Source organism: Fukomys damarensis, unplaced genomic scaffold, assembly GCF_012274545.1.
Source record: "Fukomys damarensis isolate Sample0158 unplaced genomic scaffold, DMR_v1.0_HiC HiC_scaffold_4, whole genome shotgun sequence".
Classification (NCBI taxonomy): Eukaryota; Metazoa; Chordata; class Mammalia; order Rodentia; family Bathyergidae; genus Fukomys; species Fukomys damarensis.
Genome location: NW_022900916.1, coordinates 59,993,579 through 60,018,041, shown reverse-complemented (window position 1 = coordinate 60,018,041; position 24,463 = coordinate 59,993,579). Strand labels below are relative to the sequence as shown.

Genomic DNA, 24,463 nt, shown 5'->3' with positions numbered 1-24,463 from the left:
TTGATTTCCACAGTGGTTGCACCAGTCTGCACTCCCACAAATGATGAAGAAGGGTTCCTTTCTCCCAAAACCCTGCCAACATTTGTCATTGGTTGATTTCTTGATAACAGCTATTCTTTCTAGGGTGAAATGGAATCTCACTGTTTTCAACTGCACTTCTCATATGACCAGTGATGTTGAACATTTTTTCATATGTTTTTTTTTCTGCTTTTACTTTGTCTGAGAAATGTCAGTTCATTTCAGGTGCCCATTTTTTAATTGGTCTTTATATTTGGGGGGATCTGATTTTTTTTTTTTAGTTCTTTTTATATTCTAGATAATAGTCCTTTGTCTGAGGAGCTGCTGGTAAAGTTTTTTTCCCACATTGTAGGTTTTCTCTTAGCTCTGTTGTTTGTTTCTTTTGCAGTGCAGAACTTTTTTAATAAAATGAGATCCCAGTTGTTGATTCTTTGTGCTATTTCCTGTACTACTGATTTGTTCATAAAGTCTTTATATGCCAATGTCTTTTTTTGTTTGTTTGTTTTTTGTGTTGTTTTGGTACGGGGGTTGAACTCGGGTCCTTGTGCTTGCAAGCAGGCCACCGAACCGCTGAGCTAAATCCCCGGCCCTCCCTATGCCAATGTCTTCAGGAGTTCTACCTAACTTATCTTCTAGCAAGTTTAGTGTTTCTGTTTTAATATTTAGATCTTTAATCCACTTGGATTTCAGTTTAGTGCATGGTGAAAGATAAGCATGTAAATCTTCAGCAGGTTAAAATCTAGTTTCTCCAACACCATTTATTAGAGAGTCTATCTTTCATCCACTGAAGATGGTTGGCTCCTTTGTCAAAGATGAGGTAGCTGAGTACATCTGGAGTTGTTTCTGTATCTTCCAATATATTCCACTGATCCTCGGGTCTTTTTCTTTGCCAGTACCATACTTTTTTTTATCACAGTGGCTTTATAGTATACTTTCAAGTTGGAGATTGTGATACCCCTGCCATGTCTCTGTTGCCTTGAATTGCTTTTGCTATTCTAGATCTCTTCTAATTCCCAATGAACTTTTGGATTATTTTCTCTAGTTCTGTTAAATATACTATTGTAATTTCAATTGGGGTTGCATTGAATCTGTATAGCAGTTTTGGTAGTATGGCCATTTTCACTATGTTGATTCTTCCTACCCAGAAGCAGGGAGTATCTTTCTGTTTTCTTTTATCCTCTTTGATCTCTTTTTTTGAAATGCTATAGTTTTCAGTGTAGAGGTCTTTTGCTTCCTTTGTTAGATTGATTCTTAGATACTTCATTTCTTGGGATGCTATTGTAAAAGGAATTGTTTCCCTAATTTCTCTCTCAGTGAGTCTGCTATTTGTGTACAAAAAGGCTGTTGATTTTTGAGTGTTGACCTTGTATCTAGCTACTCTGCTGAAAGTGTCAACTAAGTCTAGAAGCCTTTTGGCAGAATTTTTCGGATTCTTTATGTAGAGTATCATATCATCAGCAAATAATGACAGTTTTAGCATTTTCTTTTCCTATTTTTATTACTTTAATTTCTCTCGTGTCTGGTTGCTGTGGCTAATATTTCCAGAACTACTTTGAACGGAAGTGGTGATATTGGACACCCTTGTTTTGTTCCTGATTTTACTATGAGGGTTTTCAGTGTTATGGCCATTTAGTATGATGTTGGCTTTTGGTTTTTCACAGATAGCCTTTATCAAGTTGTGATAAAGACCATGTATTCCAATTTTCTGCAGGATGTCTATCATGAATGGGTGTTGAATTCTGTCAAATGCTTTTTCTGCATCTATTGAGATGATCAGAAAGTTTTTGTCCTTGACTCTGTTTAATATAGTATATTATATTTATTGATTTACCTATGTTGAACCATCCTTGCATCCCTGGAATAAATCTGACTTGGTCAGGGTATATGTTCTTCTTGATGACCCTCTGTATTGTGTTTGCCAGTATCTTATTAAGCATTTTTTCATCTATGTCCATTATGGAGATTGGCCTGTAGTTCTCTTTTTTGGTTGGGTCTTTCCCTGATTTTGGAATCAAAGTAACATTTGCTTCCAGAAATTAATTTGGAAGTATTGCTTCTCTTTCAATTTCATTAAAAAGTTTAAAGAGTAGCATCAGTAGTTCTTCTCTAAATGTCTTGTAGAATTTAGCAGTGATGCCATCAGGATCTGGGATTTTCTTTGTTGCTAAACTTTTAATTACATTTTCAATTTCACTGATTGTAATTGGGGTGTTTAGAATTTTTTTAATCTTCTTCATTTAACTTTGGTAATTCATAAGTATCATTAAATCTGTCCATTTCTTTTGTATTTTCCATTTTACCAGTGTACAAGTTCTCGAAGTAGATATTGATGATCCTTGGGATTTCTGCTGGGTCTGTTGTGACTTTACATTTTTCATTCCTAATTGCATGGATCTGAGCCTTTTCTTTCCTTTTTTTTGACAAGGCTGGCTTGATTTCATTTATTCTTTTGAAAAATCAACTCTTCAATTCATTGATTTATTTCTATCGTTCTCTTAGTTTCCATTGCATTGATTTTTTGCAATTTCCTCCTTTGTACAAACTTTGGGTTTTTATTGCTCTTATTTTTCTAAGAGCCTGAGATTCATTATTAGATTTTTTTTTATTTGAGTTCTCTCTGTGGTCTGAAGGTGGGCATTCACTGCTATGAATTTTCCACGTAGTAGAACTGCTTTCATTGTTTCCCATAGATTCCTTTATGTTGTAGTGGCATTATAATTTATTTGTTAAAACTGATTAGTTTCTTCTTTAATTCCCTCTGTGACCCATTGATTGTTCAGGAGAGTGTTGTTCAATTTTCATGTGTTTGTGAAGTTCTTATGGTTTCTTATGCTATTGATCTCCAGCTTAATTACACTATGGACTGATAATATACATGGGATAACTTCAATTCCTTTGCATTTATTTAAACCTGTTTTGTGAGCTAGTATGTGGTCTGTTTTGGAGAATGACCCATGTGCAAATGAAAAGAATATATATTGTGATTTTGTGGGGTGGAACACTGTAGGCATCTAGTAAGTCCATTTGTTCAAAAGCTTGGTTCAGTTCTAGTATTTTGTTATTGATTTTTGTTTAGACGATCTGTCGTTTGTAATAGTGGGGTCATCTCTTCCTCTTGGATTGTTCCCTTTACAAGGATGTAGTGGCCTTCTTTGTCTCTCTTAATCAGTTTTGGTTTGAAATTTATGTTGTCTGTGAATAAGGTTGCTACCTCTGCTTTTTGCTGGGCTCCTGTCAATGGAAAACTGTTTTCCATCCTTTCACTTTCAGTCTTTGCGTTTCCTTTCGAATTAGGTATGTTTCTTTTATATAATATATTGTTGGATTTTGCTTCTTAATCCATTCTGCCCGTCTATTTCTTTTGATTGGTGAATTGAGGCTATTGACATCTATGGTTATAATTGATGTGTATTGACTTATCATTGTCATGTTATTGTCCTTTTGTTGGCTCTTTTTAATTTTTCCCCCTCTTCCTTTAGTTTCTTACCTTGCCTAATTGATTTGCACTGTTGGGCCTCATGGCGTTGTGACCTTCATTGTCTTTTTATAGGATATTGTTTAGAATTGTTTGTAGTGCTGGTTTGGTATTCATGAAGTTTCTCAGGTGTTCTTTGTCATGGAAGTGTCTTATTTTCCCATCCATTTTAAAAGAGAGTTTTGTAGGATGCAACAGTCTAGATTGGAGGTTTTCTCTTAGGACTTGAAATACCTCACTCCAGGTTCTCCTTGACCTGAGGATTTGTCTTAAAAGTCTGCTGTGATTCTGATGGGTGTCCTTTGCATATGATTTGTTTCTTTTCTCTAACTGCTTGTTGTATTTTGTTCTTCTGTTGGATTTCCAGGATCTTGACTATTATATGTCTAGGTTTGAGTTTTTTTGATCATGTTCATTGGAGTCCTGTATGCCTCATTTATCTGTATGTCAAATTCTTCCACTCTGTTTGGGAAGTTTTCTGTCATTAATTCTGTGAACAGAATTTTTAAGTAATTTGTACTTTCTCCTGCTATTCCATGGATTCCTATCAGTCTTATGTTATTCTTCTTTGCATCATCTAGGAGTTGTTGGATCGATTTCTCATGATCCCCTACTGTTTTTAAGAGATCTGTCTTTTCATGGTCATTGACTGCAATCCTATCTTCTATATGTGAACTTCTATCTTTACATTTGTTCATTCTGCTATAAATGCTTGCAATAGAGTATTTAATCTCCTGGATATCTGTTGGGGTTTTTTTTCTCTCATTGAGTTTATTGGTACATTTTAGGTATACAGTACAGTTACATTCATTACTGAGATATTGTACCTTTACATGACTGGTCTTGGTTCTCATTCTTTCCCCTTGTCCCTGCCCTCCCTTCACCCCTTCATTTCCTTTCCCAAACACTTCATTTCCATTTTTTCATTTTCTCATATTTTATTCTTTTCCCTTATTACCTTTCCCCTACCTAGGGAAGCTATAAATTGTACTCACTTTCCTTTGAAACTAATGACAATCCAACAAAGGAAAAAGAAGAAAAGAAAAAGAAGAAATCCAAATTAGAGAAGGAACAGGAACAAAAAAGGAGATGAAGAATAATGTGGGGAAGCAAGAGAGTGGGTGAGAAAAAGAAGAAACGAATTTGCAGAATGGGAGAAAATAAAATTTTAAAAATAAAAAATGAAATATTAAAAATAAGGGGAAAAGAAAAACAATACTTGAAGAGCCTCTTTCAGGGTATATTTCTGCTATCACAAGAGACAATGTGGGCAGCTATGAGGCAGAACTAAGTCAATTAGTCTCAAGTAGCCAATGGCAGACCCCTGAGTATCAGGCTGAATTCTGGCTGCAGGGCCCAAATTGGGCTTCCTGGCCTCCTACAGGGTTGAACTCTACAAGATTCTACTGCAGGTTCCAGCTGCCCTTCCCCTGAAGATTGTCCAAGTTCTGATGGAAGGCAGTGATTCCTCCAATTTAACAACTACAGAGGTCTGATGTGCCTTTATTGCAGTTGTTCACTTCTGTTCTATCTTCTGGAGCTCAGTAAATGGCCTTTATGACCACCTGTGCCTCTGTAGTGTGAATCCCAGAAGGCCCGTGAGCAGGGGTGGAGGGGATGCTGCTGAGGAGCCCACATGGCTGGGCGGTCCTCACCAGTCTGCTTTGGTGAAGGCCTGGAGCCCTGGAGGTGGAAGAGCAGCGAGCTCGCCACATTGCTGGCAGTCCTCACCGGTCTCCCAAACTATTAAATAGGGAAACATTATTTCTGAAGAGGATGTACAGTTTTTGGAAAAAATCCTTTAAGTTTACATCTGTTAAATGTTACATAGTCCTTGAAGTAGCATGTGTATATCTATGAATTTTTTAAAAATTACAATGTAATAAAAATTCTTAAAATTAGTAGCAGTTTAGATGTGAAATGTTCTTCAAAGAAATACTGCTTACAATTAAGCTTATATAGTTGGGTCTGCCTTTCAAAAGCAAACATATTCATAGAAGTGAATTCAAAAATTTTCAATTATATAGAATAGTGAATTAACTCTGAAGTTAGAAAGCAAAAATATATAGACTATGGAATCATAATAAAGGTCATGTGTTTGGTTGTATAAGACTTTAACCCTTAACTGTTATCAATAAATTTTAGTGACAGTGTCTGGAGATATGTTTACCACTAGTTGCTTGTCCAAAAAAGTTAAAGATTTTCAAAGTTACTAAGTTCAGTGTAAGGCCAGCCATGTAGCATGATCACACAGGGGGAAGAAAAAAAGATACTTTTTACAAAAGTCCCTAGAAGCATTCTGCGATCTTATAACTCATAAATGTTACAGTGGAATCAATGTTCAAATATCAGATCTGTGTATCTATTTTTGTGCTTTTTAAGACATACATTTGAAAATAATTTATTATATAAGAACTAATACCTATATCCTGGTGTAGCTTTTCCATCTTTGTATTGGCTTAATTCTACATTAGGATTTTTAAAATATCAGGCAGGCATGGTGACACATGCTTGTAAGCCCAGATTCAGAAAGATGGGTCTGGAAGATCACCAGATTGAGATTAAGGTGGGCCATTAAGTGAGATCCGATTTTAAAATAAAATACAAAGTTCTGGGGAACTTTCCACATAGCTCAGTGGAAGAGTGCTTGCCTAATAGGCACAGTGTTCTAGATTTTGTCCCTAGCATAACCAAAAAAAAAAAAAAAAAAAAAAAAGACAAGGAATAAAAAATAAGGCATCCATAAAGTTTTTCACTTTAACTCCTTATCTTTCACACAGAACAGAATATTTGTCACTTTAATTTAGCAAATTATAAATGCAATTTCTGTTTTTTGTTTGACACTCACCAGAGAATCTGATGAACTCATCAGTGGGACCTCCTACACTAGAGACATCTTAACCCCACATTGCTTGGTTTCATAGTAGCTGAAAAGAAAATGAGTAACTTATGTGTCTGCCATTATACATCATAGCTGAGAAGCATAAGGAGAGCGAACTGTTCTTAGTGAAATAATTCAGATTGAAACAAGGTGAATTCTTTTTAAACACTTGAAAAAGGCCATGCTTTTCATTTTCATGTTTAAGAAAGAAAATATTAAAAAGTGATAAAATTATTTTTCTCTTAAAGAGACTTTAAGTTAGTAGTGAACTGATTTGACTATAGGTATTACACTATTGCTTGGAGATAATGTCTAAGTTATAATTCCCAAAAATGTCCATTGATTTGGCCTCAATCATGGGACTGATTGTTGCTAACTTAATTGTTTTGTATTGAAAGTTTTAAAAATTCAATTTAAAGTGAATACATAATTGGTAGTTTTATATTTAAATGGCAACAGAAACTAAAATTTTCAGAATACCCATTAGGCCAAGTATTTTTATCCTTTTTCTATGGTTGAACTACCAGACAAACAAACAACTAACTCTGTTTTTAAAATTGTGATCAAATAGAAGGTAATTGGGACAGTGTGTGTACTTTTAAATGTGTTCAACTTTATCTGGATTATAATGTATATTATGGATAAAAAGAACAATCATCATGTATTAAACACTCTGTAAGCACCAGATAAGCTTTTCATAGGTTTATATAACATAATTATTATAGGTATTATGCTCATTTTACAAATATAGAAACTAAGGCTTAGAAATACTAACACATTCAAGGTCACAGAATCTGTAAGTGGTATTTAGAGTTCAGTGAATTCAGGCTAACAATTTTTCTCTTTTAAAATTTTTTTAAAAATTGGTCCATTGTACGTGTATAATGCAATTACATTCATCATTGGGATCTTGTACCTTTACAAGACGTATCTTTGTTCTTATTGTTTCCCCATTCCCTTACCCTCCCTTCACCCCCTCCACCCCTCCCTATTTACAAACACTTTTGTTTCCATTTTTTCCCTTTTCTTATATTTTTTTCTTTTCCTTTCTTACCTTCCCCCCCCCACTTCCCCTGCACCTTTAGACCTTTTCTTCCTATTACACAATCTCATTTATACATTTTGATCCTTATTGACACTTTTAGTTTATCACAACAGAGAAACTTTTTGGTATTTACACGTGTGTCCTATTAATTTCACTTAAGAGTAGGGCCTCCATGTGCATCCTCTTGGCTATAAATGTCTCCCATAGGAATCAATATGAACAGTAATTCCCTTCGTGCTATTATTTCTTGAACTACACTCTTTCTTCTACCATCATTTCCCTCAAAAGAATTCCTTCTAAAAACAAAACAAAATATATTACTTCTATTTCCCTTTTCTATCAACAAAGTTCTAAGAACTTAACAAAAAGTCAGATATTGTTATGGAAATGATTAAGTTTGGTACAGAAAATTGCGTTCCATTTTTTTAAGGTGTCTGAGATGTATAAAGTACATAGCGATATCTTGTGTCAAAAAAAAATGGATTTCATCTTTATGATTTCTCCCAGAGTGTTACTCTTTAATGTTCCCCCTTTCCCTCTTCACATGCTGTGTCTGTAAATGTCCCTTCCATCACTGACTTTTCCTCCCAGCCATGTACGCAACTTAAAGTACATGGGTGATACTACTTTTTAGGGGGATTGGTAGACCTGCTAAGATCTCAAGCGTGGTTCTCCTTTTGCTTGGAGAGTCATAACTATAGTTATCTTCCTTAACCTTTCTACAGGTTTGTTATTGGGAGAGAAAAGCCAGGACAAGTGAGTGAGGTCGCACAGCTGATAAGTCAGACCCTGGAGCAAGAGAGGCGCCAGAGAGAGTTGTTGGAGCAGCACTATGCCCAGTACGATGCGGATGACGATGAGGTGGGGGACAGAGCTGTTTTCTGCATTTCTTCTCATGGTGTCTCCTACTACTGTGTAACTGTGCAGTAGGCTCTTTGCAGTTACTGAAAGAATATTTCTACACTGAGCTAAAAATTCATCCTCACAGAACAAAAATACCATTTCCAGAAACTATGAATCAAGTCGTGGGAATCCTATTTACAGTATGATAACTGTGGAAACAAATCAGTCTTATCTTTTACTATACTATTATATAGAAATTTATAGAAACAAAGGGTGAAAACACTAAAATGTGAATGCTGGCCACTTTTATTGCTAGAATTAGGTATTTTTTTTTCTCTCTGCTTTATAGTTTTTTCAGTCTTTTCCAAATGTTCTACAATATTATGTAATGTTTAAAAAAAAAACATTAAATATTTTAAGTGAAAAGACACACCCTTATATCCACAAAATTGCTAACAGTTCCAAGAGTGCCCCCGAAGTTCTTTGGATTTGTTCACTATTATTTGTCTAACATAATGAAGAGCAGTGTTTTTCCACTATCACATGTTCCACAGAGTAGATACATTTATTCCCACTTTCTGTATAAAATCAAGTAAATGAGTAGACTGCTAGCCCCTAAGTGAAAATGCCTCTCTAGCACCCTTATGTGCTGTAATGTAGTACAGATGCTGATCTGTTTCTAATGTCAGTGCCAATGTACACTGATAAAATGGTACAGCATACTACATGCCAAACACATTCAAACATATGTGTGTTTCATACTGGCGTGTCAAAAGATCCATCAACAATTTAGTTGTAGTACTTTATAGCTAGTAAATATTTAGATAAAACAAATATTCTTCTTTATACCAGCTGATGTAAAGTGAAAGTTTATATGTTTTGCCTCTGCTTACCTGAATATATTATTTTTCCAGGTTTTTTTTTAGTCAGAACAGAGAGAATATTAATAAGTGGACATTTAAATATTTTTCCTGTGTGTTTATTCTCAGATATTTTAGCACAAATGTATACTAAGTAGGGCCAGGGATTTAACTCAGTGGTTCTACCAGCTGCCTCACAAGCACAAGGACCTGAGTTCAATCCCTGGTACCCCCCCAAAATGTATATTGTTTTAATATGTTTGTAGGGTAAAGTTGATGTATGCTCTGTTTATTATAGTGGAAAATGAGAAGTGGTATATCAATTAACTTTTGATTAGAAACTCTTTATATGATTATTCCCTTGGAATTCTATTAATTTAATTTTTCACTTGCAGAGTCCATTTCATATGGCAAGTAATTTTTTAATTATACTGATGGCTAAGTAAGAAATATGTTATTTTGGATTCTAAAATTACAATACTAATTTCTCAAACATTTGAACTTGGGTCTTACGTAGTTTTCAATTCTCTGCTCTAGTGTTTTGTGTTTTGTAAGAGATGTTGATTTGCTTTAGATGCAAGCCTGTTGTAGGATTGTAGAATTATTCTCTACAGGTTTGGTTTTTGCCTCTTCACCCTCTGAGATGAAGATTTTGGACCCAAGATTTAGGGGAGTATGGTGACATCAAGTGGTGGAAGGAGAGGAGGCTAATATTTCTTTTCATGGTACCTCTGTATACTTGCCTTTAAGTACAGAGATGGGGCTAGATCTCTGAATCTCTTCTAGTGTCTAAGTATGAAGCAATACATCAAATCTAACAAAGGAAAGGAGAGAGTAAGATAACCTTTCTTAAACTGCCCATGTGAAACTTTTAGGTCATATACCACATCTTTCTCTGGTTATTTGGTGGAATTAATCACATTTATCACCATAAATTTGCAACTCAAGGAGCTGAAGCTCGTGTGTGTGTGTGTGTGTGTGTGTGTGTGTGTGTGTGTCTGTCTGTCTGTCTGTCTGTCTGTCTTTGGAATATGTGCTAGAAGTTATATATTTGCTATATCAAATAAATGTAAAAAGAAGATTTTTACCCCACATTTATACTTAAAAACATACCATATACCAGTTGGAAGATTGCTAATGAGTTTGTTTGCCTATTTTTACATAGGAAGTGTTAATGGTCACCTGAGTAGCTATTTTTATCGGTAGGGGTACAAGTAAATCGTGCCAGACACTGTGAGAGATGACACTCTACCTTCATGGTCTCATTTAATCCTTGCAGCAATAAAAAGATTATATTTTTTTCTAGCAGTATAGCAGCTGCAACTGAGGTCTTTCTTCTATTTGAAGAGCCAGTCATTGGCAGTGTTAGATGTAGAATAGAATCTTCCTGGCTCCAAACCTGGTCTCTGCCTTGTGTTTTTTTGTTTTTTTTTTTTGTTTTCTTTTTTTCCTGCCTTGCTTTTAATAGAATGTAACAGAACACTCTTAATGGATCTGCCAGTGGTCAGGCACACACAGAATCACTGAGCAACAAAAGATGTTAAGAGGATTCCTGTTTTGAAGGATGGAGCTTCTTTTGATACTTAGGTTCTGTGGTTCTTTGTTCAGTAGTTTTAGTAATAAGAAAAGTGAACATATGGAAATTACTTTATTCTAGGCTGCACTCATAAGCATCATCTTTATGGAGCTTAGAAAGAAGAATAATTGAGTATAAAAATGTTTAAAAACTTACAGTTTACCTCTCTGATAAACATTCTCTTTTTTTCTAGAGGTTAAAGAAATCAGATACTGGCTACTATTATTTCAAATAATTCTTACTTTACTGAGAATGCTAGTCTTTTTCTTTGTATTTCTCTGTCATCCTCTCTTTTTTTTACCCTTTTCTATACTATGCCTTACTTAAATATGCCCAAGTAAAACTAGCTCTGTCCATAGGATATGAAAGCTATATATATAGTGAAAATTCACTCTGACATTCAAACTTTCATTGTTACTACTTAACTCAATTTTTTATTAGTGTTACCAGATATTAAACTCATTGGTTTTAAGTGTTACATCTCTACTTTCTTTCACTCTTACTGAAAAATAAAACATCCAAGGGTGAAAGAACCAAGGAAAACCAATATTGGATAGTCAGCAGATTAATTGTCGTTAAATAATTGATGTGATTTCATGTAATTGACCAGTTTAATGATATATTTTGTTAACACGGGCCCTGAATGTGTACAGTCGCTTGGCTTTTTGCTTATCTCATTTTATAGAACCTTGTGATTCCAGTGTTAGAATTGCTTTTATTTGATAATATACCCTGTAAAATTCCCTGCTTTAAACCACGAAAACCTCTGCTTAGATTCAGACCTACCAAGTTCATCTAGCTAATTTCCAGAGCCAGCTCTTAGATTCGTATTATTTGCTGAAGGTCACAGAGCTTCTGTTGTTGATCAAACAATCCAAGGTTGATTCCAATTTGAAACTTGTCACATTGACAAAAAGGAGTTGCTTGCTTGAATTGGCTACATGGAAAACATCACAGTGTAAGGATTATATTCTGAAATTTTAAGGTATATTGGTTCTGTACAACAAAGCACAGATAGAGAGAAATAGTTTAGGAATAACATTGTAGTTTGTATTTTTCTTACTGGTGTATTATTTATGCTTACTTATATCTTTTTTACTTGCTTTAGAGAGTTACAAGTAATACTTTGATAGCATTTGAAATGTATAGGTAATCCTCAAACCATTTAAGGTTCTATTGTTTACTCCAAATATTTAAAATAGAAGAGTTTAAAATAAGCAAAGAATATGAATTTAATTTTCCACTTTAATATGAATTCCTATTCGTTGTTAAACATTCAGATTTTAAAAATAATGAATAAATGGCTCTGACCTGAAGGCTAAAGAGGAAAAAGGAGTGAGTATTCTATGAAGAAGAGGGAGATGAAAATGAACCATGAAAAGCTGTAAATATATATCAGAGTGTATCTGTGATTCCATTTCTGGATTTAATATAATTACTATTTATTTGGTTTTATCTTTTTCTTTTTAAAAATTTGAAAGGTAACCACGGAGGATTTCAATAAACCACTCAGTCGGCACTGTGCCATGAAATTATGGGAGAATGGTAAAATTTTCAACTAGAATTTAATTTTTAATAACATCTAATCTCTGGCCATAACTCACAACTATCGACATTTCATAGCTTTTTAGTAGCAAGATTATGTAACACTGGTATATATTGTGTAGTTTTTTTTGTATTTTATGGGTATCTTTCTATCAAAGAATCAGTTTAACCTGCTGTGGCTTCACCTTGGAAATACAATCTGAACAGGTGGGTACTGTATGCTTCTTATGAATTAGGAAATAGATATGGTCATTAAAATGAAAAGAAGTAATACTATTTTGGCTTCTTCAAATTTTTAAAACTAAGATATTTATTGTAAAGTCTGTTCTAGCTGGCATTTCAAAGTTTATGCAGGCAGTAGTTCAAAATAAGGTTAAATATCACTTCAGAAACTAAAGCCCCTTTTGTTCTCTATGTCATTCTTTTATAAATTGTAGTCATTACTTAGAATTACATTGTAATGATATCATAACAGTATTGTTGCTGTGGAATCTTAAAAAATATTAGGCAAAATTGAAGGCAGGTTCTTACCTAAATATGCGTCTTTTTATTGCTTGGGTAGAGGCAGAAATATTAATGGGAGCTATGGTTTATGTAAGAATGTAATTTTTATGTGAAAGGTGTTAAAAGAATGACATTAAATTTGATTCATACTATTTGCTACTCCTAGTAGATAATAGATTTTGTCAGGAAGGGGTTACAGTTGTTATGGATGGTATTTTAATGCTGTGGATTTAATAACGGTATATTTTATATTGTGTGTATAATATGGAGAATCTGAAAGTGGGATATTTTCTAGCCAAGGTACAGATGGTGTGTATTATAGCAAGCACCAAAACTTCAGTGTCTTTTTGTCATTTACCTGGATACTGTTCTCTCGGTTGGGCCAGGAGTGGGACATCCTTTAACTGTTTCTGTCAACCATTTTAGAACACTGTGGCTGAACTGCAAGGAGTATGTGGCAACAGCAATAACAATAACAACAATTTCTTTAAGGTTTGGTGGTTTTTGTTTTTTGATAGAAAAGAATTCTTGTCTGTACCTTCCTGCTTCATGTTTGAAATTAAATATTCTGTATGTTTTATTAACTCTCTGACCTAAGCAGCTTCTCCAGAGCTGTGTGTTTTGTGTATGGAACAATAATTTTAAAATAATGATTTGAACAAAGGCTTAATTCTGAATAATGGCACATATTTTAGGTATAGATTCTGCAGTTTGGACTCACTTCCTAACAATTAACTGTGAATGTTTTTAACCCCTAACATTTAAAATCTTTTGTGATTCAAATTAGAGGGGAAACTGATATCCAACATTGGGGCTATTATGATGTTTTAATAATAAAGGGTACGTGGCAATTTATATTGTTTTGAAAAAGAATCTTCTAATAGAAAGTTCTTATTTTTTTCTAGACACTAAATGTATGTATCTTTAAATAGAACTATTTGTTTATTTGCATGATTTATAGACTTCCCAAAATGTATGAGGAAGTATTCTATTTTAAATGAATAATCTCATAGAGATAATGAGCTTAAATGGAGGGCCGATGTGTTTAAGAGGCCAACCAGCTAATGGTGATAAAAGGAGCTTGACGAATAAGAGAAAATGAAAATGATTTTAATATCTGTTCATACACTCAAATTTTATTGGCTATTTAAAATTATTAAATTGCAATTGTATCCTTTGGTTTGCATTCCTCAAATTTATAAAGATAATCATCATTGACACCTACAATCCCAAGGTTCTTAGAAAACATTCTGTTGCTTGATGTATCTATCCATGCTTGATCTGGCTTCAGCCACCTACACACACACTGCATGCTCATACACACGAGCACACACTGACCCTGAGGGTGGACAGGATCTACTTGAATGGCCCTCTCAAGGAATATTCTCTGAATATAGAAGTATTATTACCCTTTGTAACACTGAACATGGACAAAGAGATGATAAGGTCAAGGAAAATAGAATTAATAAAGGAATCTTCAACCCAAACAATGTCATTTTTTAGACATTTTCTTTGTATAATTTTTAAAAATTACGCAGCCACTTTTATTATGTTTTCTTGCTTTTTCTTTTCCAGTGGCCACGTGATAATATTTATTCATGGCTGCATAGAAAATGACAAAACTTTATCAACTTCTTTCAGGACATTAAGTGGCTTTGAAAGCAGAAAAGACTTTGTCATCCCTGGAAACCTTGCTATAATGATACTATATTATACTGTGAACTATGGAATTTATAGTAGTGTTAAACAGATAACGTAGAAATAACACAAATGGCAGTCTTTTTCCAACTTTAGACATTTTATTTTTTGAAAAATATGTTTGATATGATTCTTTACCAAAAATCTCTGTCACGCTAATAGTCACAGAAAGAGATGGCCGCACTTGTCTGGGGAGCCAACTTACCTTCCCACAGGCCATCAGGATCCCCTGCTTTACCCCAGCTTTGCTCTTCCTTTTTTCTCCAACTTGAATCATATATGATTTAATCATATTAGCTTTTCAGGATTCTGTTTAGGGTTCATCTGCACCAAGGCTTCTTGGGTTTTCTCAGTTGTGCTAGGGGCCTCCTTTTCTAAAGCATCAATAACAGTGTCTCTCTATCATTATTTATGCGGAAGTTTCCCCCATTCACCTATAATCTGTCCAGTGACAGGTGTTAAATGCTGGTTGATTTTTAATACACACAGTAATGAGCACAGCACTGGGAAAATTAGAGGAAGCAAAGAAACTGAAGCAAATTAAATTACACAAGGGAGATTCAATTAAAAATTGGAGAGCAGAGTCAAATGAGAATGAAGTTTACTCGAAAATACAATGACGAGGGAAGAATACAAGCGTAAAAGCAGTGTGAGACCTGATGAGACTAGAGATTGGAGGTAAGGAAAGGAATAATCTGTCTTTGCCCTTGGGTGCTTTACAATTGAGCACTTTCTATGAGCTTTTGATTGCTACTTCATTGCAGATATCTTGAGAGACCATGAACCTGGCAGAATAGCCTTTCTTTATCACACTGTCCTGAAATCCTCTGCACGTAAAACTAGAAAAAATGAATATGTGCATTCCATCCATTTGAAACCTTCAAAATGCCATCCTACTGACGCAGGTTGGCATCACTTCTCATCCTGAGTAAGTTTGTAATAGTAACAGGAGAGTCAAGACGGCCTAATTTCAAGATCAGTACTTCATAAATGACCCTTTTTTTTTTTTACAGTGATCTAATTTAAAAATAGCCTTCAATCAGAGAAATACATTTTCATGAGCATAAAGACTAATGGCAACCTGACCCAGGATTAATGTGTGGAAGCTGCCTTATCATGGGAATTTGTCAGTCTTGATAAAGGCTCCTTTCATTATATACTGATACTGATGCAAGTAGGGATGAAAAACTCATGATTGGGTTCCAAAGTTCTAGCTCTTAATTAATTTTTTAAAATATTAAGGTAAAATTGACCATGAAATGAATGAATATATCTTAAATGTGTTATTTGAAATATTTTATCGTTATGTATCTGCATTTTATTTTATTTTATTTATTTTATTTTTATTTTTTGGTACCGGGGATTGAACTCAGGTCCTTGCACTTGCAAGGCAGGCCACCGAACCACTGAGCTAAATCCCCAGCCCTTTATCTGCATTTTAAATCTAACTTTGAGAGACAATGTATATACAATGAAATGCACCAATTTTAAGTGTACTTAAGAGTTTGTCAGTAAGCATTGCCCCATTGAAGATACAGAAAGTTTTTGTTACACCAAATAGTTAGGTCAGGGAACTCGGCTGTCACTCTGTGTGGAGCAGCCATTCAGTCTGCTTTCGGACAGCATAGGTTAATTTTTCCATTCCAGACTGTGGATTGAATAAAATCATAACATACTTTTTAACACCATGCTCCTTTCACTCATCCTAATTTCTTTTTTTTGTCTTTAGCTGTCACTATATTCCAACTAGTATTGCTTCCAGTTATGGGAGACAAAACTCAAGTCACACCCAAAATGGGATGCCTAATTGGAGAACTTCATCATCACACTGCAACATCATGGGCTATAATTCTTTATAGATGAAAATAAATCTACCATCCAGGAACTACATGTAAAATTACCAGTGTGTGGGCTTAGTGTGAAGTGAAAGGAAGAGGAAATTTTCTCTAGGAAATGATGACCACAAGCAGTCCGAATGTTTACTGTATTTAGGGGTGAGGAGAGCTTATCAAGGGGGAGTTACCTTTAGTCAAAGCCTAAAAGTTTCAAGGCATATGAGTTTACAGTTTTAAAATACAAAGCTAAAAATAAAAAAAACGCCATGCTAGACAGCATAAAAAAATAAAAGAACAGGAGTAGGAAGGGGAAGAAAGTGAGAAAGAGAAAATAAAGAGAAAAAAATGAAAGAAAGATCGAAGTCACTTCATTATTAGTTATACTGAACTGGCATAAATATTTTCATTTGCATATAATTTCCTCAGAGGACATAAATGTAAAGAATAGTACCACTCTGATTCCAAAACTGTGGTAAAATCTTGAGGGTGTGAGAGGTATGATACAACTAGGTACTGTGTAATCCAAATAGTAAAACCTAGTAAAGATGTGAGAAAAACATGTCTATTTCATTAAGTAATACAAATGATCTTCAAATATTAACAAACTGTATTTAACACTATAGCCACTGTTTAGCCAGGAAAGCAAGTATTGTTTAGTGTTTGAAAAACAATCACATCTTGTATTTGACTTTGTAATGGAAAGCAAGAACAAGTGAGAGAAATAAATTAGAAAGGAAGACATAAAGCTATTATTCACAGGTGAAGAGAATGTGTATTTAGAACTCAAACTTACTTACAAATAAATTACTAGAAACAATACAAGATTTTAGCAAGTTTTCTAGGTTCGTAATTCATGTAAAATATAACTTCTATTTCATTGTGTCTATATGTGAGAAAAATATAACTTGAGGTATCAAGAAATAAAAGATAGGACCTTCATAGGGAAAATAAACTTATTGAAAAATATTAAAGCTTATGTAAAGGAACAGGGAGATCTTTTTCATAGATTGGATGACTCGGGAGCTTAGCCGAGTCAGTTTGCTCCAAGTTAATTTATGTAGTCAATAAAATTCTAGTAAAAATATTTCCAAAGGATTTTTAAATGGACTTTGATAAGCTGTTGCTAAAATGTACATGAAAGAACAGTGCACCAGAAATAGCTATGACATTTCACATGCCTAAAAAATAATTATTACTAAAATACAGTAATTTATACCATGGACCAAAAGAATAGACAAGTTAAGGAATCCTCAAACAGTCCCTTCCATGTATGAAAATTTGGTGACATAGATAACACTTGATATGAATTGAAAAATGTTAAACTCTTTAATAAATAAAAAATTATGAAATTGAACCTCCTTCTCATTCCATACCAAAATTCAATTCTATGTAGATTTTCTATTCATGTATACAACGCAAAACTATAAAATTCAGAAACAAGGTAAGATTACCAATTGCGACTTACATATAAGAAATAGTTCCTTAGATGAGACACTTAAGAAATTGTGGCTTGAGCAATCAGTACAAATGCAGTGATTTTTTTTTTTTAATTATAGACACATCTTTGCTTAGTGAAAGGCTCTGACCCTGGACAGTATTTACAAAGATATACACCTCACTGAGTTTGAAAGAAGGAATTGCAGTGAGCGTGGTCAGGAGCCTCTTGACTCCTTAGACCTCAGCTAGTTCCCTAGAGAACTGATAAAGAGAGCACAGTGCAGGTTAAGGAAGAGCAGCAGAATCTGTGCCTCTTACCTTTCCTGAAGGCTGCCATGGCTGTCAAGTCAACCAGATTTGACAGAGGAGACTTGGAATTCTTTGTGGTGAGTCAGGACTGGAATGTTAGCTCTGTTGGGGAGATTTCTCAGAGGAAGACAAACTCCTATGAAACCCTCCTTGAATATTTGAGCCCTCGTGCCTTCAATTATATTTATATTCCCAATGAAGAGAACCTGTTGGACAGTGAGAAACTTTCAGCTTGAAGACCCTGGAAAACCGCCCTATTCCTTTTGTTAAAACCAGCCTGAAAAAGTGTTACTGTCATGTTCATCTGGACAGCAAATGCCACAGATTTAAGGTAGACTCCACGACAGAAGGTTCCTGCACGGAAGTCTGTTGCTGATCAAAGACTCCCCAAAGCTAAATATGTGGTGCCAGTAATTGTGGCCTCCCCTATAATGTTCTGTGGACACTGCAGTTATGTTAAAGCTTGAATAATTAGTAAACTACTCAACTAAGTGTGCCTTGTAACTAGCATCGCACCACTCTCCACCTCCACACCCCTTTATGCTTTCTCCTTCCTATGCCCTGACCGCAGCTGTTTTAGGAAGAAAGATGACCCAGGGAGGGCTGAGGTCTGTTTCCCTTTAGGGGAAAACTAACTAGTATATGCGTTCCTGGAATATGCTAGAGAACTTTGTGGAGAGGAAGCACTTAAACGTTATGGGTCTGCGGATACTGGTGTAAAATCCATCATCTCACCTAGTCCTATGCTAAATTCATCTGATGCAGTGGGGTTCAGTGAGATCAGATGCCAAAGTGCCTTCTGGCTGGGACCCTTTGGGAAGATACAGTGTGATGTGGCTTCCATTACTAAACGTAAAATGGAGTTGATGTGTTACATGTCCATATTTCTTCTTTGTATTAGTGTCAGTGAGACAGGGGTTTCTAGAGATTTTAGGGAAATAGTCTTTTCTCTCTCTGGTGATCTAGCAGTGACAATATGGAATCCCAGAGGAAGAAAGGGAACTCAGCTTGTTTAGATGTTTAATGGCTGCCAGAATACTTAAATCATTTCCCAGTACAACCATCCTGTATACTTGATCGACCACCAAACATCTTCTAAGAAAGGAATAAAATAGGTATTAATCTGCTAATAAGGTCCAATTGAAACTGAATTTCTAGCCTCTGAAGGCCTTTTGACTCTCTTGTCTGATGTTTAAGTTTTATGTGGGTCGATTTGAACCAGTGAGATTGGTAGAGCCAGACTTCGTCAAGTGGGAGTGATAGATTTAAGAAAGCTGCCAGCCTGCTCCTACAGTATCGTAGCCATACATGAATAAATGGTAATTTTCTGTTGGGGAGATTTTGTTTATCATGTTTATCATTCATTCCGATAAGGTATTATAAACTTCGTTCCCACTTTAGGAGATGTGATCAGTGGTACCATCTTGTCCCTAGGAGGCATTCAAGTCATCTTCAAGCTACTGGCAAGAGTTGTTCTGGATGACAGAACAGCTGTAGACCTTAGACTTCCTTCTTGTGTTCCAAAGCCAATTCTATGCATTAGCTAATACGTCCTGCTGTGTTGAATAGTATCTTGGGCAGTGGCACTCTTCTTTTCACCCATTATATAAAACTAGGGTTCCCAAAACTCATAATTCTTATGATTTTATGGCAGTACCCTCTGCTTTTAGATTGTCCTCCTGCCAGTCCCCTGGACTTGGACTTTGTTTTGAAGCTATTTCTTAATTGTAGAATCAATTTTAAAAATTATCAGGTTTTGGTTCCTTTCTATTTAATATACTCTCATTCTCTTCCTGACATGTACTACTATTAAGCAGTTAGATAAAATTTAGGCTGCACCTTCAACACTTTAGAAATTGACTTACTAAGATTGCCTGGTTCGCCAGGAACATTTCTACGTTTTCAGTAGAGAAAGTGATAATGCTGCTAAGCTTTCCGCCCTGCGGTCATGAGGACTCCACCTTCCAGATTTCCGCTAATGGTATGTTTAAGGCAGTTTAAGCTGGCCTTATTCATCTATTTTTCACAATCCATATAGCCTTTGCCTACTGCCTTTCCAAGGCTACTTGTTTTTTTATTTTGCATGTACACCTTCTAGTGCCAGATAACAATTTACTACAAAAATAAAGCAGCTTAAAACAAGAAATTTATGCACTGTTTGTGTCTGTGAGTCAATTTTGCTGGATGCCTCTGACCTAAGATCTCTCTCAAGGCTGCACATCAGGTGTCAGCCAGAAGAACCCTGATCATCTTATGCTCAGCTTGGAGAGGTCTCAGCAGCCAAGCTGACTCACAGCTGTCGACAGCTCCAGCAAATCCCTTCCGAGTTCCTTGTGTGACTGTTGGCAGGCCTGTGGTCCTTAGTGGCTGTTGGCCAAAAGTTCAGTGCTCTGTAATGTGGGACTTTCATACAACATGGCTGTTTGCTTCCCAGTCATGAGGACTCAGAGCAAGAAGGGCAAGTCACAGTCTTTTAGTAAACTAGGCACAGAAGTGTTATTCTGTGACTTTTGTTGATTTCTGGCTGTTAAAAGTAAGTTGCTAGTCCCAGCACACACCAGTGGGAAGGGATGATGCAAAAACATGAATACCAGGAAGCAGGATCACTGGGCATCATTTTAACATCTAGACTCTGTCATAGGAAATAGCATCCTTGCCTTTGGAATATAGTTTCTAAAAGGAAGGGAATAAAAACTTCAAATACTTTCAAATCAAATATTAATGTGAACTATCTAATATAGTAGCTGGAAAAATTAAGCAGGAAAACCTGAATTTGAGCAATTGGAAAAGACAGATCTTAACTCTGGTTGAGATTTTAGGAACAAAATTTGTCAGCAGTATTACCAGTCATATCCCGCAGAGCTGAGAGCTTCATGTCAAGGAGCATGGGCCCATGTAAGGAATCTAAATAGGGAGTTGAGAAGTTTCTTTACTTGCAAGCTAGATAATAAAAATGGAGTTAAAATCAGAAAACTATCTGAAGAACAAAAAAATCCCAAGAAATTTTGAAGATTTGATAAATGAGGAAAACAGAATATACATGATGAGTTAGAGATCACATTGCATCTTTTGTGTATCTCTTTCTTTGAATCCTCTCAGTGCCCTATGAAATTGGCATCTCACACTTTTTCATAAAAGAGACAACAAAAGATGCAGAATAAATGACTTACCTGTTGTCGCGCTCCCGTGACATTTGGTTGTTCCTCTTGAGGACCTACTCTCTCTGGCCCCAAAGCTCATGGTCGTATTTGCTGCACCACTTTCCGGTCCTGTCCTGTAGACATAGGGATGATGAAAATGATCGTAGTCAGAATGCCAGGTAGTCATTAGCATATTGTGGGCCCTATAATTAACTCTGAGTATATCACTGCTGTAAATTCTTACAACAACTTCATGAAGAAAGTGCTGTTGTTTCAGAGATGAGCAAAGAGCATCCAGCCAGACTAAGTGGCCAAACCTTACCAGTTTAGGACACACAGAAATCACCAGCAGAAAATGGACAAGGAGGTGCCTTTGCAGGAAAGGGGATGGTTTTTCAAAAAGACGTATGATGGGGCCAGGGATTTAAGCTCAGTGGTACTGTCACCTGCCTCTCAAGTGCAAGGTCCCAAGTTCAATCCTGGATGATTTGTGCAGACTGAGGAGTTTTCAGCATTAATGTCTGACTCTGACAGCTTTGTCCTCCAGAGAAAAAGTAACTGCTGTTCTTTCTTCAAACTGAGTCCGAAAATGTATCTAACCATTCAAATCCAGTAAACATATTCTTACAAAACTGCTTAATTAAGGCTATTTTTATGATTAGTACCATTTAGTTTCTCTGAATTTACCAGAGCAAGCATTGCTACAGCAAAAATTACTGCTAATGGCTGAACCTAACAACAAGAAAAAATCCCCAGTAGGGTCATTTAAGCCAGCTGCAGCTGTGTTTCACTGTATTTTATACTGGAAAGCTGAGAGTAACGGGAATATCAGGCTCTGCCCTGCTGTGCAGATGTGGCTGCAACTGTCTTCATTTATTCAGCAAACATTTGTTTAGCGCCCACTATACACCAAACAGTGCAGTGATAACATTGGATTTGTAAAGATAAATCGTACCTGGCAGGCTCAAGCATCTTTCATTTAAATGAAAGAAATTGATGGGAAAGGCAGATAATAAAACATCAAATTTATATGGTGGGAGCATAAAGGAGTGGATTAGGAAAGTCTTAAGGGCAGCAACTTCGTAGGATATGCATTGTCTTGAAGCACTGCAGCATGTTAGGGCCAGGTGAGTGAGGAGCCAGGTTCGTGGAAGTTTGCCTGGGTTTGGTAAGAGCCTGTGCATGCTGAAAAACTTGTAATATAAGAGGAGGGGCAGGTTTAGCAAAAGGAAAAAGAAGTAATTTGCTTATAAAAGATTGTGCTTCTAGATCTTCTAGGGAATTAGGTCTATGAAACTCAAGCTTAGCAAACATCTAGTTACAAAATGGATGAGGCTTTAGTATGTTGCCATTTCAGTGTTGGTACCAGCCGTACCAAGGACAGCAGTCAATTATTAAGTGCCTACTAGGTGTCAGGACTTGGATTGAATACTTTTCAGGCACTATCTAATTTAATCTCATAACAACATTGTTATGGTAAGAAACTATAGTTTTTTCACTGTATAGATGAATAAATTGAGCTTTCTCGATGTCTCAAAGCCAGGATCTGAGCCCTGGATCTAACTGTATGAAAAACCAAGATTCTTTCACTGATCCTACTTCACTAGCTCATCGATGCAAGACACTATTGTTTTGGTAAAACCTAGACTGATCGCTATGGTATAGCTCTTATAAGTGTTCAAGCTCCAGTATGGCCATGCACATCTGTTCCTACCAGCCAGAGAGTGTGCTTGCCAAGAGTATACTTACGTAATTATGTTACATAATAAAACATTCAGTGCTCTGATATAATAGTATGAAGGAAGTCATTTTATGTATGAAAATTAGATAAAATACTTTGGGAGGATTCAATAAAGACCATAGCCCAACAAAACTAAGTATGGGAAGGAAATGTAAAAGAAAGGGACACACTAAAATCTAGAGTCATTTTATGTGATTCTTTTCATCCATATTAAGGACACCACAATAGTTTTTGTGGATTATATTTTACGGTTGTAGTTTTTATAAGAATACATGAATTATCAGTAGCAGACTCGAGAAACTTGGCTGAGCAATGCAAAGGTAGACAAATAAGTGAACATGACGACAGAGTGATACATATGTATGTTTTTCAGTGATTCCTCTCTTTATATTGCAAGTAGCCTACCCATGACTGCACTTGAAGGGAACGTCTGAGAATGAGCATATTATGAGAGATAAGAAGAGGACAAAACTTCGGAGCCATGTAGAAACAGAAATCCTCAAAATGAATTGAATGATAATATTCAAAATTGTGGAAAGAGAATCTCCACAGAACAAGATTTTTGCCCCGGACCTTAGGTTGGGGAAATAGGAAAGAAATATATTCTCGTATTTTTTGTTTGTTTTTCTGCAAAACTTCAGTTTCTATAGACTGGATGCAGTATCACAGAGAATAAAGAGTATGGACTTTGGCATGTTTTAGATATAGCTGCAACAAGTTAACTAACTGTTCTCAAGTAGTCTCCAAGACTCAGTTTCCTCAAATTAAGATAGTACATTAAGCCAGCGCCATGTGATTATTGGGAAATGTACAGTGGACACACTATGAGTTGTGAAAGAATATTTCATTTCTTTTTTGCCCCTTTTTGTTTATAAAAGTTGTTAATCGAGCAAATAGGTCATGCAAAGGAATATTTACTGTCAGTTTTTACCCTAAAATTAATTCTTGACACAGTTAAAGTGCATTTTTGAGTTGACACACACAAAAATCTCAAGTCTCTGGCTACTTAAAGAATTTCACAGTTTTTTTCAGTATCGTCCATCTTCCTCCACAAGTGTCAGATTTAATTCAGTGTGATTTCAAGGTGTTCAGCCTTCTGCTAACACCATTCCATGTCATTGATTTTACTTGCAAGTAAAATTTTGTCCACAGGCTACTTATAAGGCTAATTGAAAAGAGAAAATTAGTAAATGGAAAGATGAAATAAATGATAAAAATTTTAAGAGAGTTGCAGGTGATTTGGGTATTGGGAAGAAGAAATGGGAAATAAAACAGAAGTGAAAAGAATTCTTAAAAACTTTTATTTGTGAAGACTCTTGATAATTATATCTGGATGATAAATCCAGAATTATTCTTAGAGGTAAGAATTGTCTGTATTTTATATACCCTGATACTACTTTAAAATATGTGTGACAGGAAATTACCTTCTTAACCAATGACTACAATTCATTTTATTATATTGTTGAAAGCCTCCTTAGAAGTTCTAGATACTACTAAGTAAATGCAGTGGGGCCCTGTTAAGGTTATTCTTTTTTTTTTTTTTTTTTTTTTTTTTT

The 24,463-nt window shown here is 35.4% G+C and overlaps 1 protein-coding gene across 10 annotated transcripts in view; it reads left to right on the top strand.

Annotated features, from left to right (window-relative positions):
• Ppp1r9a (protein phosphatase 1 regulatory subunit 9A) overlaps window positions 1–24,463 on the top strand; it is a 307,086-nt gene that overhangs the window by 205,876 nt on the left and 76,747 nt on the right. For 5 of the 10 annotated variants that reach the window (XM_010603424.2, XM_010603421.2, XM_010603418.2 and 2 more), the window contains exons 5-6: window positions 8,145–8,280; window positions 13,174–13,239. In XM_010603424.2, the coding sequence (XP_010601726.1) occupies window positions 8,145–8,280; window positions 13,174–13,239 (202 nt within the window). The remainder of the gene's footprint in view (window positions 1–8,144; window positions 8,281–13,173; window positions 13,240–24,463) is intronic. The other 5 variants (XM_010603427.2, XM_010603425.2, XM_010603423.2 and 2 more) reach the window with 1 other exon arrangement.